This window comes from Magnolia sinica, chromosome 17, assembly GCF_029962835.1.
Source record: "Magnolia sinica isolate HGM2019 chromosome 17, MsV1, whole genome shotgun sequence".
Taxonomy (NCBI): Eukaryota; Viridiplantae; Streptophyta; class Magnoliopsida; order Magnoliales; family Magnoliaceae; genus Magnolia; species Magnolia sinica.
Genome location: NC_080589.1, coordinates 3,315,532 through 3,336,632, shown reverse-complemented (window position 1 = coordinate 3,336,632; position 21,101 = coordinate 3,315,532). Strand labels below are relative to the sequence as shown.

Here is a 21,101-nt window from a genome sequence, read left to right as displayed (position 1 = left end):
TTGCCCTGTACACTATTTCAACCGTGTGGTCCACTTGAACTACGAATGGAGTTGATTTTTTAATCCTACGTTAATATTGGGTCATGCACCCGATGGTTGAAGTGGATTTCAGAAAAAATTTATGTTGGTGCTCAATTTAAGGGTGTACATCGAGTCGAACCAAGTCGAGCTGGCCTCAGCTCGACTCGGCTCGGCCACTAGTTGACCTCAGCTCGAACTCGGCTCAGCCACTAGTTGACCTCAGCTTAAACTCGGCTCGCTCGGTCCGGTCAGCAACTCAGGCCAGTTCAGGTCAAGATCAAGCCGAGTTTTTCTGTGCGGCACTTCCACAAACACCTAGACTACACCTTCAAAATCCTTCTGTATGTGAAACAAAAGCAATGGTTTCACAGGTATTTTATCAAACACCTTCTAAGCAACATAAAAACCAAGAAAAACTAAGAAAAAAAGGATATTTGTTTCATATACATACCTTTCTTGCCACAGGCCACACTTCGTTGAGTCATTTTATCAAACACTTGGTGAGCAACATCAATGGTAAAGTAACCGAGTCACCGAACTGGTTCGATTCGATCTGGATTCGATCTGAGTCGAGTTGAGCTGGGGCTTGCTTGAACTCGGCTCAAACTCATTTTCGAGCTAAAAAAATTAGCTCAACTCGGCTCGAACTTAGGTTCGAACCAAGTCGAATCGAGCTTTTTCGAGTTGAGTCGAGTGAGCTAACCGAGCTAGCTCGATTTGTGTACACCCCTAGTGCTCAGGCAAGCATATCTTTTTACCACGCTAAGTGCTTTTCTTTGCTCGGTAAGTAAATGCTTACCTAAATGGCTTAAGTGAGTGAAGGTAGAGGACTAGGGAAAGGGGTTGTCTAGCTGGGGTATCCCCACCATTATATATTTCTAAAATCTACTTTGATCATCGTGTACATGACCTAATATTAGACATAAGGCTCAAAAATAAGCATAATCTGTTATTTAGGTGAAGCACACAATTTGAAAATGATGTATAAGGTAATTCTCACCCTTCAAACTGTTTTCCTTGATGTGGTTTGCCTGAATCATAGATGAGCCTGATTTTTTGGACCCATGTCTAAATTTTACTTATCATATAATGGTTTGAGTGGATTTCACATGGTCATCACAATGAGTCTTGTTAAAAATAATAATATAGACTTCTCTCTCAACTATTTCGTTCATTAGGCCCACCTGAATCATGATTCAACCTAAGATTTTAGTCATGGGATGGCACATGCAACGGTTGAAGTGGATTTCAAATATAAATTAAAATGGGCTCATAAAAAGTCAGAGGTGTGTGTACGACAGGTTCTATCCTCTAGGATAGATTTACAAGAGTACAGTGGAGCACTACACATATAAGGTCTCCTACCAACCAGACCGGACTTACTTTCTTGCAAGCAAATGAAGGGTTATCCCACCACATTGTGTTTCTTCAATGTACTTTGACCATCAGATGCGTCAACGCATAGTAGGCCCAAGGCTAAAAATCAACCATATCTATGATTAGGTGGGCCACACCAAGGGAAATAGTTGGTAGGAGAACGTCTATCCTGATTTTTTAAGGGTTCCATTATGATATGTATGCACAATCCACCTTCACTAACATTTGTGTCATCAAGTATTAGACCTAGGGCCCAAAAATCACATTAACTGGTGATTCGGGCGAGGCCACATCAACGGAAGTAGTTGGGAGAGAGACATGCAATATTGATTTTTATGGGGCCTACCGTGATGATTATTTAAAATCTACTTAAAACATTAGATGACATGTAGAAATAGAGGTAGGCACCGGACAACTTGATCCAGCTAACTCGACTTGTCCAACTCGTTCAAATCCGACTCGAGCCTAACTGAATGGGTGAGTCGGTCCGAACCGAGTAAGCTTCATCCAATCCAAACCCAAACCGAGTCGAGTTCGAGTTACCTAGTAACTCAACCTGACTTGACCCGAAACTCAATCCGATTAAACTCTCTGAAACCCGACTCTCTAATCCTACCTGCCGCACCCTACTCCGACCCGATCCCAAAATCTCTCTCTCCCTCCCTCATCCTCCTCATCTTCCGAGTCCGGCCTCTCTCTCTCTCTCCCTCCCTCTTCCAACCACCCACCACCATCACCCTCCTCCTCCTCCAGGCCCGGCAACCACCTACCACCATCACCCTCCTCCTCCTCCTCCAGGCCGAGCAACCACCCACCACCATCACCCTCCTCCTCTTCCTCCTCTTCTCTCTCCTCTCCACTCTCCCGGTCTCTCCCTCCCTCATATCTCAAGCCGACTCGGTGCCAACTCGACCCGATTCGGTACTTCTGATCGGATCGGACTCGGTCCGGATCAGTACAGGCCAAACCGGACTCAGATTGAGTTAGGCATGCTGGAGTACTCAGTATAGAATCAGATTACGTTCGGGTCAAGCCTATTTCAAAACCGGATCGAATCGAGTCAGCCCTAACTCAATTCGACTTGACTCAATGCCCAACTTTATATAGAAATTTAAGCTCGGGTCTCAAAAATCAAGACCATCCGTGATTCAAATGGGCCACACTAAGGGAAACAGTTTGGAGGTAATGTTTCCAACCAGTGTGGTCCACCTGAATCGCTGATGGGGCTTTTTTAGCTCCCGATGTAACGCACCTGATGGTAATAGTAGATTTTTGAAAAACATCACTTCAAGGCCACTGCCAGCAAGTCCTTTGCTGCCTTAGGTGAAAAGCCACATTAAAGGGTTGTACAACTTGGGTGGGCCCATCATCATGTATTTTCAAAATTCACTCCGACAATTAGGTGGGTGACCTAATTATAGGCCTAGGGCTGTAAATTAGTCCCATTTGTGATTTAAGTGGACTACACAATTCGAAACAATGTACCGGGCAATATATATCCTCCAAACTATTTCCCTTGGTGTGGCCCACTTGTATCATAGATGGGCCTCATTTTTGGGGTACAAGCCTAAATTTTAGTATGGCATTTAATAGTTTGAGTGGATTTCATATAACATAACAATGGGTCTTTAAAAAAAAAAAAAAAACAACAGTAGATGTCTCTATCCCAACTGTTTCCTTTTAGTGGGCCCACCTGAACCACAGGTCACCTAATCTTTTGGTCCTGACCTAACATGGGAGGGCACATGTACTTTTCCGATAAGATAAGATATCGTGAACACATCATGGTGGAACCATAAAAAGTCAAGTGTGGGTGTTTGTTCTCAACTTTTTCCCTTGGTAGGGCCCACATGAATGATGGAATGGGCTGATTTTGGAGACCTACATCCAATTAATATTGAACCACTAGATAGTCGGACTGGATTTCAAAAACACATCATGGTAGGCTCACCCAAGCCAGCCAGCCCATTTTGCTTGCATTGAAATTGTTATGGTCTTGCTCACATGAGAATATACTTGAGAATACACGGAGAGAAAGATGGGCTTGGGTCAGCCCTACAGTGATGTTTATGTGAAATTTATCTTGACCAGTAGGTGTGTCATCCCATGTTAGGCTCAGCTATCAAACATCAACACATTCCGTGATACAGGTGGGCCACACCAAAGGAAACAGTTGGGAGAAGGACATGCACCCTTAATTTCTACATGGCTTGCCGTGATGTCTACAAAAAATTCACTCTAACAAATGCATCATAATTTAGGTCCGAGGCCAAAACTGTGATTTAGGTGGGCCACATGGAAGGAAATGATTGAGAGAGATGTATACCTAGAGGTGTACACGTGTGAACCGAGTGGAGTTGGGCATGGCTCGACTCAACTCGCCCACTTGCTGACCCCAACTCGAACTCAGCTTGGCTCAGTCCTCGAGCCTCACTAACCAGTTCGGCTCGGATCGGTCAGCAACTTGGGCCAGTTCAAGCCGAGTTCGAGCGAAGATCAAGTCGAGATCGCTTGTGAAGCATTTTCACAAACACATGAACTGCACCTTCAAAATCACTTTTAAAATCTCATTGTATGTAAAACAACAGTTGTAGTTTTACAAATATTTGATCAAACACCTTCTAAGCAACATAAAAATCAAGAAAAAAAAAGGTATTTGTTTCATATACAAAACTTCCTTCCCACTAGCCACACTTCCTTGAGTCATTTCATCAAACACTTGGTGAGCAACATCAGTATCAAAGTAACTGATCAGTCACCAAACTGGTTCGATCCGAGTTTGATTCAAGTTGAGTTCAATCCGAGTCGCGTCAAGCTCGGGCTAGCTCGAACTCGGTTCAAAATTTTTTCCAGCTGTCAACTCAAAGTTAGTTTCGAATTGGGCCGAATCGAGATTCCAGTCATGCGAGCTAACTCGATACGCATATAGCCCTATGTATACCCTTGTTTTTTTTGTTTTTTTTTGAAAGGGGGGGATTCTGATTATTATATGAAACCTCCCAATTATTATGTGAAATCCACTTCCATCATTATGATGCAATAAGATTTAAGCACGAGGTCCAAAATTCAGGCATATATGATGTGATTCACGTGGGCAGCTGTCCATGAGCTGAACCCTGTCGAGCTTTGCCCAACGGGGCTCCGCTCGACCAGCAGGGTCAAATCCGGCCTTTTGAGTCAAGTTGAGCGACTTAACCGAGCTAGCTTGGTACGTTTACAGCTCTAAAGCCAATAAGAAGAGATACTGTTTGAAGAGAAACCGTTTGGAGGGTGAGCATTGCGATGTATACTGTTTCTCTTGATGCGGCCCACATGAATCACGGAATAGGCTGATTTTTGGGCCCTAAGCCTAAAATGGGTTGATGTATCTGACGGTCGGGGTGGATTATACATAAATAGCACGATGGATCCCATAAAAAATATCAAGGGTGGGCATCCACCTCCTAACTATTTCCATTAGTGTGGCCCACCTGAATCATAAATATGCCTTAAATTTTGAGCTAAAGTCTAAAACGCAGCATCCATAAGATGGTTGGAGTGGATTTTGAAAGCACATCATAGTAGGGCCCACTCCTGAAAAGCACCACCTTTGCTCGCACTTACGCGCGCATGCACATGTATATAAAAGAGTGAGAAAGAGATGCAGCCTAGGTCGAGTTCTGTGGGCCCTAACATGATGCATGTCATGTATCTACACCATCAATTACATGCACCCCTTCGATGGTGGGCCATGGGCTTAAAAATCAAGCCAATCCACTACTTCGGCGGCCACACCATAGACAACCGTTGAAAGTGTGTCCACCCATTAAAACCGTTCAAATTGTTTATATGGCATACTGATATGTTGTTTAGACATCTATTCCATCCATTACAAGTGTCCATTTGGATGGCTCACACCAAATTTCAAGCCACTTGAAAAGTTCAGGTTGGCCCCACCAAGTGATTTTAGGCATGATTTTACATTATTTCAAATGATGTGGCCCACCTAAATGGATCTTTGGGACATCTCATAATCTAGAGGAGTTCCACCGACATCACATAACATGGTGGGCAGGCAGAGCTCGACTTCATGGAAGCTCACATGAGGTCGACCTCATAGAACCTTTTCCCTGTGAGGTGGGTCCCATGAGAGATTCCCATGAGGTCCAGCTTTATAGGCCCCACCATGATGGGTGTCAGGTAACCACATCATCAATCAGATGCACCTTTCCATAGTGGGCCATGGCTAAAAAATCAGGCTAATTCATGACCTAGGTGGACCACACCATAGACCACCTGTTGTAACCTTCCCGATTGTGTATAGGGCTCAATGGGATATGGTCCAGACATCCAGCCCATTTATTGTGTTTGTCCCACTTGGACGAAGGGCCACACCAAATTTCAGGCCATTCCAAAACTCAGGTGGGCCCCATCATGATTTCGCATGGTTTTAGATGGTGCAACGGCCTGAGTTCTGGAGGACAATTGATTTTTAGGACATCCCGTAACCTAGACAGGACCCACCAAATTCATGGTGTGGATGTCTAGCACATATCACAGTGGTGGGTCCCGTATAGGTTATGGGATATACCAAAAATCAGCTATATCAGAATCTCAAGTGAACCACACCATTTGAAACCATATGAAATCATGCTTAAAACATCTAAAACCAGTTAGTGGGGCCCACATGAGGTTCAAAATGACCTGAAATTTAGCGTAACCCCTCATCCAAGTGGGACATGCATAATGGATGGGCTAGATGTCTAAATCACATCCCAATGGGCCTTATAAACATTAAGGAAGGTTTCGATAGGTGGGCATCTACTCTAACTATAGCTTGTGGTGTGGCACACCTAAGTCATGAATAAGCCTGATTTTTATGCCCATGGCACATCATGAAAATGTACATTTGATTGATGGAGTGGATGTACTATGAGGCCGCCCATCTCATTGGAGCTTCCCATAGTTGAGCTTTATGGACCCCCACAGTATGCATGTGTATAGATTTTCTCATAAATTCAAGTAAAAAAGTAATGGATTGGATTGTCTCATAGGTTCAATTTTTAAAACATAAGCAATGTCAGGCATAGTAGATGTATGGACCCACTAGCCAATTTAACCTCCCATGTGCTAGGGATGACACTGGGCTAGGCCGCCTGGGCCCCTAAATTTGGCCCGACGGCCAATCTTTTTTTCTTTTTACACATGCACCCGTCACACATCCACGCACGCCATAGTGGGATTTCATCACCTATGGGTATCGAACCCAAGACGTGGCATTGGAACTCCTCAGAGTCTACCACTGAGGTAAGGACTCCAATCTTGGGCTTGAAGCCTAATCCCAGTTGCCAGGCCAACGAGGATCAATGATGAATAGCCCGCTGTTGGCCCAATCAAATGATCAAGTGGATGAACATTATATAAAAGAATGCACTATTTGAAAATAATTGTGTGTGGTCTCGTTCAAAAAAGTACATTTGGATTTGGGATCATGTTTTTAAAAAACAAAAACCATTTATACAGTTGGATTCATCATAAATGTAAAAGATACAACACAAACCTGGCCCATTGCCACCCTACATGTGGACCGCTCATTGCCAGCCCTCCTAGTTTGGATTGCCCAACCATATGCTTTGTTCTAAATAAGTAATAAGGTTGTTTTTGTTGGGATTGGCAGAAGTACCTAGAGTAGAATTAAGCAAAGTAATTACAATCACACAAATGAACATAATAAGAAGGTAATTTGAATTTTACATTTAAAAAACCCTCGTGGAAAAAAACTGTGACACAAAGCGATAAGTAATGAAGTATAAAAGTAATATTACAAGAGATAGGAAATCTTACCAATTCGAACAACGCTCGAATCTCCTTGAATCCCTATCTATACCCTTGAACTCTTTAGAACACCTTAGAAAGCCTCAATAACCTCTAATCTATGCCCTAATCCCAATTATACCCGGTGTATATATTACTCAATCAAAATAGGAAATAAATCATCCACCCATGCAAAACTACAAGCGCCTTCAATGGATACTTTTATGGCATTGACAAACATCAAATACCAGTCAATGTCGGTAGCAATTTTCAAAACCGTCTAGCAATCAAGTATAATTTCTTTCGAATTTTCTCGATGGGATCGAACATCTATCAACGACATTAATACCGGCTCGATGGAATTGAGTGGTCTATCAATGACACCAACAAACTCTATTACAAAAATATTTAAGAAATTTGAGAACTTTTGTTCCTCTAACAAATCATACAAGACTTTTAAAGTGCACATCTCCCACCATTATCATATGGTTTTAGAAATGCATCTTAAGATTCCCTCCCACCATTATCATATGGTGCAGGTGTGCACCGTGCGCACATAAACTTTTCCAATTGCAAAAGCTACGTATGCATGGTTTGCGTTTCTTGGTATCCAAAGTAGCATTGACAAATCTCAGGGTTTCCTCCAAACACAAATGTACACCCCACGTCTATAACTCAATGTGAATCGTCCAAATCTTGGGGCCCACTAGATGAGTCTAAAAGTTACTTGATCATAGCCGTTCAGCATACCACTGATGGAGATTAAAATGAAAAGTCATCAAGGGGGTCTGAATTCCATGAACAAGATCAGTCGCGTGGATCGTCCAATCAATCTGATTTCAGGGCTATGACCTATCTAGATTGGGCCTAACGATTTGAACGGTTACAATTGAATCTCATTCATGCCATGTATACAATTTTGTAAGTACATGTGTGTGAACCATAACACAGCCAGATTATCCATAGTTGTACTTGAGGTGTGTTTGGTTGCGCCGAGTATCACGAAATTTTGAAATATCATGATATTTGGTGCAACCAAACGCACCCATAAGTAAAATACAATCCTCTCTCTCTCTCTCCCTCTCTCTCAACGTGGTTCAACGGCCATTGACTCATGCAAAGAGGCTTAGATGGCCAACCCCAGAAATACTCGTTGCATGAAGAAATGTGTGGTGTGCATGAACAAGCTACGACCTTCCAAGATCATACCTAACTTTTCCAAAATTCCCATTATATCCTTATGCTTCTCCAAAAATTCTATGAATGTCATCTACAAATGAAATTGACCAAAATACCCTCAAGATGGTAGATCACTCTTAAGATTTCAATCAACCAGCTCTTGTATATCAATGAATCTGGAGGGTATTGTGGTAATTTTCACGTTGGTATTTTGGATGTTTGGATAAAGCTGGTAGTAGTTGAAATGATTTGGGCTTTCTGAAATTTACCGGAAGATGTCAGTGAGTGAAAATTACTCAAATATCCTTGGAGATATTAGGCAACTCCATCAAGGTTACACTCAACCAACTCTTGTAAATTAGTGTATGTTAAGGGTATTTTGGTAATTTTGACGTGTGACACCACATGGTTTTTTTGGGTATTTGAAGAAAGTGAGGGGTAATTGAAATGATTTAGGCTTTATATATAGAAGAGTGATCATGGTCATTGGGGTCTCTCCATGCGAATATATGGCTTCACTTGTTCTGTTCTTGGGAGCTCTGATGAGAGGGCCCCACAACCGCCTTTCAACGGCTGAGAAATGCAAAGAGAACAACATAGACGGCGAGGATCGTGTTATAGGACGGACCAACACAGCTGTGGCGAGACGGACGGCTAGGATGGGGAGCAGCTATCTTGAGGGCCATGGAAATGTTACTAAGAGGGAGGAAGATCATACATGGAAAATAGCTGAGTGTTGCAACTGGCCTTGTAACATTTGATTTTATACATGTTTTGTGTCCAATCTTGTGGATATCAACCGTTACATTTGAATGGAATAAGATGGTCACTCTGGCACACGTGTGTGTTGGGCTCACTTGCACGTGTGTGATGCTTGAGATGGACCATTCATCTGTTAGGCCCACCATGGATTGGTCATGAAGCAGAATTGGACGAACCATATGATGTGAGGACCTTGAATGTGGACTGCTTGTCTATTTTATTTCTTCACTGATTGCATGATTAGAATTGTATGGTCAGGATGGTTTCTTGGATTCTGATCAATCTGTGGTAGTGGACACTAAATGAACGTTCTGATGATATTGATTTCAACTGGATGAGTCAATCACAGGATTATCACCTTCTTATGATATCTTTGCCCATAATGACTTAATAAGACCATTGATTGTAGCTTGAGGGTCTTAGAGTAGCCTGAATTCCATTTACTCCGGCGAGTGGGGGCCGGGTTTTCTTGTGGGCTACCAATCGGATGGCAAGGATCATTCCAATGGCTGATTTTCTGATAAGTAAAGCTTAACCTTTCGATTATTGGCCTACAAACAGATAGTTGAGAAGAGAAATACAACAATAATCCACATTCAACTAGAAAAGGTTGTGATATTGGTTGTTGGGATTTCAAACCAGGCGATTTCAAGCAGTCTCCACCTATGGTGGGATTTAACAAACCAATGGTCTTGATTATAGAACAGTGGGCCTCACTTGTTAATGTTGGAGAAAGAAGTGAAAAGAAGAGATTAAAAGGAGAACATAGTTAAAAGAACCGTAACTCTTATACCATGTCATTGAAAGCTGCAAGTTTGGAAAAATTGTAAATTAGGAAGAAATTACTCTCAGTCTTATTGAAAAATTGTAAATTAGGAAGAAATTATTCTCTAGTCTTATTTTATCAAGGAGAATAACAGACAAATGGTATGGTGTCCTAAGAGAGAATCGAAAAAACAAAAAGACAAAAAAGAAAAATACACTTCTTTCTCCAACGATCGAATTGAAAATCACCACGCACAGTCAAGGCATTATGTAATTGCTCTTATCTCAAGAAATGCAATTTCTCATTACCAAAATCACAATGAGAGTACAAGCACTGCATTTGTTGAGAAATTCCAACAAAACAGTGCTATCTGCTATCTTTTATCTTCTCTTTTCTGTCACATGACGAGAAAACCACGTATCATTTAATGACCAAGGAAATTACTGTTCTGATTACTTTCACTTTATCAGAATGAGAATTGCAATTTGATTCCATTAGTGCATCCAAACATGCCTGCAAGTTGTTTTTAACCCCCTTTCTGCAACCACATCAGATGTGGGATTTGATCCACCAAACAGTTGTAGATGCAAATAACTTGTAAATCATTGTCTCCACACATGTAACAATGACAGCTTAAGTTTCAGTATAAAAGGAAATTTCAATAAAGCACGGATTTGAAAATGGCACACTTGTGTGAGATCCAAGCTTTCCATTAGGTGGGTCTCACTAATCAAATCTGCTGGCTAATAATCAGTCAATTTCACTTGTTACTTGGTCAAAAATGTATAAAACAAACAGACAGATACACTTTATTTTTTATAGCCATGCATTTGTTTTGTATAGAGCCTGATTTTTTCAGCAGAAGATCTAAATAGCATGGCCCACCTGATAGAAATCTTGAATCTAAAAATGTGTCACATGTCCATGTGTATTGACTGGCTCTACGCACATGTGGCCTTAGCAAACTCAAGAGAAGATGAGCTCAAAAAACAGGAAAATCACAAACATCCATATTTTCTAATTTCTACTACTGATCCATCTCACTGATAGAATATAAGTAAACATACATTGTTATTGTTACAACAAAACAAAACAGAAATGTTCCATTGTCGAGCCACAGTTGCGTTTGGGGTCTAATTCCCGAATCATGTAAGGGATCCTATTCCAATCCCACTTTACTGTTAGCTCATAAACAAATAAAAATACAATGTGGGTAAAAAATATGAGATACATTTGCCATTTTTCACCTAATCTAAGAAGGGTTTCATTCTAACAATATATAAATGAATCCCTTAATGCTGCATTTTCCAATAGAAAATGCTTTCCTATTTTTTCTTTTATACTTTGTTCACTATACATTATTGAAGGTGTAAGACCATTGAATGGTTGATGTTGTTACACAAGGATCTGAGATCTAGCAGTGGGGCGAGAGCATTTCTTTCGAGTGGTTTTGTTCAGCATGCAGGCACAGCCCTCAAGAAGCTCAAGATCCTCGTCGCATGTCAGCATGGATGCCATCTCCGGATTCTCCAAAAGCATCTTGGAGGTTAGGAATCCAGCTATTGTCCATGTCTGGTTAAGACGAGCCTGCTTTCCGATGAATCGGCCAGTTCGGGTGTCATAGTATTCTGGCCACTTGTCATCCAAGAGCCTCTTCTCGGCCACCTCAACAGCCCTCCTGGCTAAATCTGGCCTACCCATCTTGATGCAGGCCAATGTGAACTGAAAAATCAGGCAAAAGGAAATTGTTAGATTGTGTAGGAAAAAAAAAAAAATCAGATGGATTACCATATATTGAAGAGATGAATCCGAGCATACCTGCCATAGCAGCGTCGGCCATGATCCTCCATTATGATATGACCAAGGGCTGCAAAAGGAAATTTCTTGTCAGATACAATGTCCAAAAAATCCCAGTTCTTGCTCCTATAACAGATACTATAGATCCTATATCTACTTATATGGAGAAGAAATCATGTGAGGAAGGGGATTCTTATTTGTACAAATGGTACTTTGGACTGGGAACAAGCATGAGGAAATTAACGGTATTGCTTTATCTTTTGAGTTGGTCTGCCAGATCAGTCGCTCAAGATCTTTGGTCTCCACCTAGAGACCGAAAGGGTCTCCCTACTGACTTGGGTCAGGCCCAGGTGAAAGTGTAGCGGTGGGCCTACCCATCCCAACTTGGGGTATGCTGGGATTTGCGAAGAGCAGCACCTTACAAAGTTCATGACCAATTGGATACGAGGCTTCAGGAAGATTGGATTTGTTGTAAGTTTGACCAGAATGATGTAAATTTAATGTTAAAAAATGCATGTAGAGAATCAGTATAGTCAGCTTAAAGATGGCCAGGGCAATGATAGTCTCTGCCACAAACTCAGAAAGCACAGAGATTTCATTGACTCACTGAGTTTCAACTCAGAAATTGTAAGAATGACAAGCAAGAGAAGCCTAGAACCTTGGGCACCCGTCTTTAGACATTCAAAATTTGAACTCTGTACTTTGTCATAACAGTTTAGATTCAAGGTTTTCCTAGCATGGGAGCATTTCCTCTGATGTTACTCCTTTTTCCATGCTTTGTAATTTTTGCTCATTTGGATACTTGGAAAACTCAAGAAATGGATTTCCAAGTGGCCTAAAATGCATTTGGCTGCAACAAATATTTGAATAAAGTGCTATTAAAGCGCAAGGATGAAATGTGGCCTTCTGGAAAGGACTTCACAAAAATTTTAAAAATAATAAAAAATAAAAAGTGCTCTCTACTCCACATGCCCAACTGCAACTGTAGTCCATGCGCAACCCAACAGGAGCTGAATTTCAAGAGAAAGCATGTTCATACTTTAGAACCCACTTATTGTAGGATTCTAGCTTTGCGCACAGGTGCCATATTGATACACGTGCCTTGGATCACCTCTTCTATATAAATGCTCCTGCAAACCTTAGTTCATTCTTTTTATTCATTTAAAACATCATGTTGTTATCAAGGGTCAGGCTGGTTGGACCAACAGTTAGACCAGTTTCAAGCAGACAGCCCATGAGAACAAGTTGAGTTCCAATCTGAGTTTATGACAAGTGCTTTGTTGTCAAGGTGTTCTGTATCCATTATGATACAGCCGTAAAGGCCAATACGTATAGGTAATGGTCATGACCATTGTGCAATTAGGGGTTGAAACGGGGCAGTTGGTTTTTTGAGACCGCATGAGCCATTACAGGGGCTGTAACGGCCATTACAGGGCATAACAACATCTACTTTTTTTCTATTTAAATCCATTTTTCTCCCCATTTTTTCACTCTCTTCGTTCCAAAAACTCTCCTAGATCATTCTACAGTAGATTTCGACCACTCTTACTATAATTTTTAGGATTAAAACCATATATTGAAGCAATTTGAGCGAATAGAAGCTCCCAGAGCCATTTTTTCAAACAATTTTTTAAAATGTGGTATTTATGCCCCTTTTTAAAATCAATTTCTAGTTTTAATGCTTGATTGTAATGTATAAACATTAAAGATACATAATCCTATCCATAAATTCACCAGACGACCCGATACAACACTCTCACCAAAGAGTGGACCATTACGCTACTATAAATATGTTAAAAATAAATAAATACATAATTTGAATATTTACATTATTTTGGATTTTCTAGATATTTTTTCAGAATTTTTTGGATTTAAACAAAAAAAAAAAAAAATTCAACCGTTACGGGAGTCGTAACGGCCATGACACCCCCATATCGACCGATACCCGTATCGGTAATGGTGGTGACCATTACGGCCACTGTTACCGATACAGAATACCTTTTTTGTTGTTGCATTCGGAATCCATTCAATAATGCCCCTTAAAACTCACGAGTAAAGGAAGGAGAAAAAGGTAAAGCATTTAGAGATTTGATAAGCCTACATGCCACCACATGTGCCAACCTGGCATGGGTGCAAGAGATCTAAACCATCCACAAGTCAGGTACTACCATGCAGATGTACTGTCCCAAAAACCAGGGCAGTCCAATGGAAAAAACAAACGAGATTGACAATTTCACTGCTCAGGTGAACAGGGTGTTTGGGCAGTATGGCCCACCTGATCTGGTGAGTGGACTGGCCTCATATCTGTGACAGGGCACCTACATGGCACGCCCACCTGGTGAACAGCTTAAATCTCATCAAAGTGGTCTTACGAAAGCACAAGACATGTTCACTGAAAATCCCACAAAGTTGTGAAGAAGACTCACGTGTTCTTTGGGTCGCAACCAGTGATTATACGCCACTTCTCGTCTTCTAAAGCAGGGTAGCATATTTTGAGCGGCATGGTCCCAACAAGATCATCCCATTTGTCTTCAATGAGATTCAGAATACCCTCAGATTGTCTTGGGGTCGCCAAAGATGAAACTATCGCCCAGAGATTGCCGAGTGAAAAGAACCTAAAATCCATGTGAGCTGGCTGTAAATTGCCTATGAGATAACCACCTTTATCAGGAACCCAATCCACCAGCCAAGCAGGAATCTGATCAGGATAAATATTGAATTTGTTAATAGCATCATGAGAATATTCTTCTGTCTTATAGCGGTATATCTCATTGATCTTCTTCATATCCACCCAATAATACTCTCTGATGTGAAATGACAGTGCACTGAGTCTATTATTGATTGCTCGGACAAGATTCTTGGATCCGTCATTGACTACGATCATTTCACGGGAACACCGCAACGCTGAGTAGAACAATGCCTGTGAAACTGAACTTGTCAACCAGATGGTAGAAGCATAATGCCAATGGAGAAATAATCAACATTGAAATCAGATGCAAACCAAAAAGATAAATGAAGAAATTGCAAACGGGACAGGAGATACTATAATACCATGTTCAGATATTTTATTCTTTTTTTATTGTCGAAATAGGAAAGTTGACCACAAGCCATACTTCCTACCATAGGGTTCGTAGATACAAACTGTGGATGGTTGTAAGAAGATATTCAAGAAAGATTTCTAAATAGGAAAGATGGTAATCTGAGAAGCATGTATTTGGGTCACAACCAAGTAGAATGCCCATATATGATAAATCAGGCACGCTGATAACAAGGGTTTAAAAAGGTGATTTTGGAGTGCAAGACCAAAACCAGTATAACTCACCCCCACTCCTCCAATCCGGTCCCGTATTTGTTGCTTCTGGATGTGTTTCAGTTCCACATAGGTCATTAGACTAGTTTTATTGCAGACCAAAACTGCTATGACTGGACAAAACAGAATTGTAGTGGACAAATTTAAACCATGGCTGGCAAAGAGTTCGAAGTAGAGGCATTTTCCTATGATAAATCGTCTTGATATATAACATTGTTGTGTAAAATAGATTTTGAAGACAGGCCAAAGGTTGATTATCACAGAAAAAAGAATAGGAAAAGAAGTGGTGATCAAAGGATAAGACTGTAAATTTTTTTACGCTGAAAAGAGTTTTTGTCAATTTTGATTTATATGATTATCACCAAGTGTGGCGTTTAGCAGTGTTTAAATAGCTTACGCTATGTAGCATGTAACTCATGCTATGTATAGCTTGGTCTTAACGTTGAGTAGCTCATGAAAATAGCCTTAAATTGCGCGTGGCCTACGGTACATGATAATTTGCATACGCTACACACTGCATAGACTACGTTGCACGCTACATAGCTCATGTTACAAGTTATTTTTTCTCTACAACATTAAAATCAATTAATGTTTTCAACAACTTTTTACATTTTACTATTTTCAATAAAATTAGTAAATCTTTTCAATGCTTTTAGTAAAATAATATAAGTAACAGCACTAAATCAATTTTGTTACTCTTCCTTTACTTTTATACTTAATCATTGATCTTTTTCTATTACTTTCGGTTGCAATTGGTTGCACAAAATATCATGAGATTTTGTTAAATTTCATTATTAATCAGTCTAATTTGGTTTAAAATATCATAAAATTGGTGCAACCAAGCAAAACCTTGATTAAAAATCTAATAGTAGCATGTAGCTCACACCATACACTGAGTAGCTTACGCCTCATACTTCAAAGGGATGAACATTGTGCTACACGCTATGTAGCTTACACATCATGCTTTAGAGGGGTGAACGCTATGCCACATGCTATTTGCTATTTAAACACTGGTGTTTAGTTTATCTTTTCTCAACCCACATTCATTTACCTGATATGTTTTCATCATTTTATAAATAAGCATGTACAAAGGTGCATTTAGAAATATGAAATCCATTGAAACTCAACTTACTTGGATCTCAAGAGGGTGTCCATGGATACCCATCCGCCGGTCTATCATGCAAGAGCCATCCGTGACTAACAGAGAAGGAAACATGTCAAACCCATCTGATAAGCATAAATTCAAGATCAGTTTTATGCCTGTTTGGACGTCCACCCTTTCTTGCAATGCGTAATCACCAGTGATCTTTCCATAAGCTCTCAACAAGATAATCCACCATAAACCTGGTAAAGATAAGAATAAACCTCTTAGTTGATATCAAGGTTGAAAGTATTGTCCAAAACTAGTATGTATCGCACATGAATGATACAGCCGTATCCGCCTGAAACAGGTGGATATAGGGGTGATACAGGGCCGTTTCAGGGGTGAATGATATGATACCCGATGCACCAATTTAAGACCTTGCACACACACTCTCTCCTTGCACACTCTGCCATGTGACATCTCTCTCCCTATTCCCTTTCTCCCTCCTCCCCCCTCTCTCTCCCTTTGCGACAATCTAAAATTTAAATAATTAACAATTACCAGAATCAACAGGAGCGACACGACCAATGGCTGACTCGCCGAAATCTGGATCCAAAACTTCCTCAAATGCTTCGTTGCTGCCATCAAGAGGGACAGTTCTAACTTTAAAACTAGCAGGCATCAACCCTTGACCAGGGCTGTAGCAATCCACAGTTTTCTCCCAACTCTGGACCAAAAAGGGAAAAAAAAAAAAAAATTGAGAATTTTAAAGCACATCAAAGCACAAGAAGAAAACGCAGTATGAATTCTTCATATGATTAAATGTGTGGTACGGATAATACAAAAATCCGATCCATCCAAATTGAGGAACTCATTGTCGATGGAGCATAACTCGAAAATCACATTGATTGAATGATACTAGCCATCCAATGGGTGCATATCAATGGACGGTTAAAATAAAATGGCCAGAAACCCTAATTTGAAGGGGGAAAAAGATGGTTAAGATCATCCGAAGAGTGTGATTTTCAGGATATTCTCCATCCATAACAGGGACCACATTTTGTTAAGGTCCAGATTTCCTTATTTATATTCCATGTGCACAGTGGTTGAGTTCTGCAGCGTTTTGAAGATGGCGTTGAACAATCACATATTCACCTCCATTTACTGGAGAAAGAAACTGACTTGTAAAAAGTCCAAGCCTCAGGATAAAAATCATCTCTACTGGAAACAAAACAAAATGGTTGACACTGTGAATGCATCTAAGAAGCTGTTTAAAAATTTTAATAGACTTTGACATAGTTTCAAACTTGTGATTAACATGGCTGACCACAGGTACACAGCACGCAGCATATGATGCTAATGTCCCAAATGAGCTGCACCCACATTCTGTCCATACACGATAGTGTAATGTTCTGGTTCAACAAGCCAACAGAGAACGCTTGCTATTGGTGGCCTCGCCATGGTGGGAAGCTGGCCCCACTTGATCAAACCACCCACAAAAAAGCCAAACCATGCTCCACCTCCTGTTATGGTCTGATCATGAAATGGCGGTTAAACTATGATGGCATCTAACAAGCTGTTTAAAAAGTGTAATGGGCTTTTACAACGTTTCAAGCGTGCGATTGACAGTGTACAAAAGATACACAGCAACGCAGCACATTCCACTAATAGTCCAAATGATCTGCACCAACATAATGTCCCTACACATACAGTGGAATGTTCCTGTTCAAACATCAACAGAGAAAGCTTCTTATTGGTGGCTAGCCATGATGGGAAGCAGGCCCAAGTTGATCAAACCACACCCAGAAAAATTTGAACCATGCCCCACCTCCCGTGATGGTCTGATTGTGAAGAGGTGGTTAAACTCGCCACCAACAAGACCCAGTATCAGTGTTTCAAAAACGCCGAGGGTTGAGATTAACAATACAGGATGCCAGTAAAGGCAATCAAGCAATGCACATTGAAAATTGAAAAACATGTATCAATAAGGTTGTTAAAGAAGGCACATCTCATCAACACCACCATATAATCAAATCAAGGAAATCGCAGACGTAAAGTTCATTATTCAAATTGCAATTTGCATATACAATTAGAATGAAACCGACAAAAATACAACTAACCCAAAAGGTATTAGATTGAGAAACTACGAATAAAATCAAATTATTGGCAATTAAGATTGCCCAACAAATCACCTGCAATTGCAACGTATGGAGAAGGAAATTCCGGACAATCTCACCCTCGCCTTTAAGCAAGAAAGCGAGTGCTGACGGGACGAAGTCACGTATAAACACCTGATCATAATTCAACGGTGTATTATCAGCAGGGTCGTTCGCTGCGACCGTCCCCACTGGGCTCCCGCAGTAGGTCACCACCGCATCGCGCAGCAGCTTCCACGCCTCCCTCTCGCTCTCCGACACCTCTCTTGCCGGCACGCTCACCTCTTCCACAAGCTCCGAGTCGGCAGTATTTACATCTACGCCACTGCCATCTAACCTCCGCTCCTCCTCCTCCACCCCCCTTTCGATCCTCTCAATGACAAGAGGCTTCACGCCCATCCCTTGAATGTAAATATCCTGAAAGCTCTTCGCGGCACCGCCGGCTTGGGGATCGGCGGACGTCGAGAGCTGCCGGAAATCGGACGCGACATGTGGAATTACCAAAATGCCCCTGCCGCGGCCCACCCTAGATTGGCCCCAATTCGAACAGGTACCATGCGAGGACCGCCGTTTCGGATCCCGGAGACTTAGAATTCGGAAAGGACGTCGATCCGAACGCCGTCGATCTCGAGCTAATTTCAACCCGCGGCGGGAGAGATCTTCGATCGGGGAATGGGAGCATTTTGGGAAAACGGAAAATAGGGGGGTTTTGCAACTGACCAGAATCCTGCAGTGGGGTTTCATGACAGAAATACCCATAGAAGGGATAGGATTCATACCAAAGAGAGGAGCAAAATGGGAAGAAATGGGATTTATTTTTTTAAAAAGGAAATATACAGAAGAAAGGTGTATGACTATTATCTACAGAGATCTCTGTTTGGATTGAAAAATAGAAAACAGAGATTTTTGAAAGCAAATGAAGGAGAATAAATGATTTTTTGAGAAAGCAGACGGAAAATGGTTTTTTTCTTCTGAGAGGGAGAGAGGAGATGGTGTGATTTTGTAAGTGGGAAAAGGAAAGTTCCGCGACGGAAAGAAAGAGGGGTCGGTTTTCAAGAGTTCAATTTCCTCCGTCGCGATATATTCTCTAGTGTGTGTCTCCACACAGTGAGACTACCTGATAAAATTATCACATGATCTGTACTGTCTATAATATGATTTATAAGATATATTATGATAAAATACTTCATTTTGAAACTGTTATGAGTTTTTCACTGAGGTATGAGTAACGACCATTTATATTAATCCGACCCATTGAAGAATATTTTTTCTTCCATTATAATTTCATATATAAAGTGATGCTATTGTATTTTTTATATGGTTCAGATCATCGGATCACTCAGTATGTGGACACCAGTGGAAAGAGACATACAATTTATTGTCAGTCGCGACGGAGACAAAGCGAATTCTTTTACACGTGAATTTCAGAAGATAAAATACGTGTACGAAAATGCCCCCCGTCGGAAGGAAGGACGGACGTGTTTTCTCTCGGTTAGGTGTTAGGGGCGATTTTGTCCAGATGACAAGCATTGACGGTTTCGGTTGAAGGGAATTACATGATACGTGGCGTGCACATTTGTACATGAAACACACGTTTTATGTTTTGACAATCGAAGCTATGGATTAGAAATCTAGACCGTAGAAATGTAATGATGATCTATAGATTGACTATAATCGTTAAACAAATATCAATAAATATTCTTAACCTTTCAAATTTTGGTCTTCAGATAAACGGTCAGAAAGCGAAATATGGAAACGGTCCACATTCAAGTGTTAAAGTTAGCAATATTGCTTGCTGTAATCTCCCAATAATAGAGATTTCCGGGGAAATGTCCATCTAAAGTGGGTCTAAGCATACGAACCGTCTAGATTGCTCCAAACAACCTATCAAATGCATTGATGCATGCCACGTATCATGTAATTCCCAGACGGTTGAAAAGATTTTTAAAAATTGTCGGTTAGGTTCTGTTGTAAAGCCGAGATATACGCACGAGATATTCATTTGCCGAAACAAAAACAGACAAAGGCGTGGCCTTTTCGGGAGCGGATTAAGTGTTACTCGGGTAACACTTTACACGGTGTTACTCGTACCGTACGGGGACGAAAATAATTAATATATTTAAAATCCATACCGTCCATCCGTTTTCTCAGATCATTTTAGTCATGATCTCGAAACTTGATCAGATAAAAATTTAAGATGGATGATACTATTTGAAAATGTGGTGAATGACCATTAAAATATTTTTGTGGGCCAAAAGATATATTTTTCAAACCTATACATTATATTTCTCTCGATCCATGTATTTTTGACCTTATCAACGGTTGGATGGAAATAGAAATTACTGTGGGCGCTAGGAAGTTTTTAATGGTGGACTTTCTATCACCACTGTTTATTATGGTATGGTCCACCTGAGATTGGATCTGCTTAAATTTTAAAACCACTTCGTAAAAATTGTCTGAGAAAATGGATGGACGGTGTGGATATACGAAAAATTATTAATATGGCCCCACAGTGAGGATATCACCCACTAACTAAGGTATCACCCGGGTAACACCTAATCCACTCCCGGCTTTTTCGGGCGACCAACCACCTCTGTCAATTACCGTATAAATATACGAATCTTATACGTAGCTACGTAGAATTTACTACTTCGATTTTGTGTGGGACACACCGTAATGTTCGTGTCGAATCCGAACCGTTCATCGGGTCAAACGTTTCATTTTATCCGTACAGAACAAAAATCTGATCGATCCAATACTTAAGAAGGCCACGCCAAGAGGAACAATTTAATGTGTTACGCCTAAAACCTCTAAATGTGGCCCACCTGATTTACTTAATGAACTCAGTTTTGGGCA

At 40.8% G+C, this 21,101-nt stretch overlaps 1 protein-coding gene across 1 annotated transcript; it reads right to left on the bottom strand.

Moving 5' to 3' along the window:
• Positions 1-10,896: 10,896 nt before the first annotated feature.
• On the bottom strand, positions 10,897-19,263 carry LOC131231962 (neutral/alkaline invertase 1, mitochondrial). The gene is made up of 6 exons (XM_058228388.1): positions 18,282-19,263; positions 16,651-16,816; positions 16,138-16,349; positions 14,122-14,615; positions 11,717-11,765; positions 10,897-11,620 (listed from the first exon to the last, which is right to left on the bottom strand). The coding sequence occupies exons 1-6, from the start codon at positions 19,020-19,022 to the stop codon at positions 11,294-11,296; spliced, it is 1,989 nt and encodes a 662-aa protein (XP_058084371.1). The 5' UTR covers positions 19,023-19,263; the 3' UTR covers positions 10,897-11,293.
• Between the last annotated feature and the right edge of the window lie 1,838 nt (positions 19,264-21,101).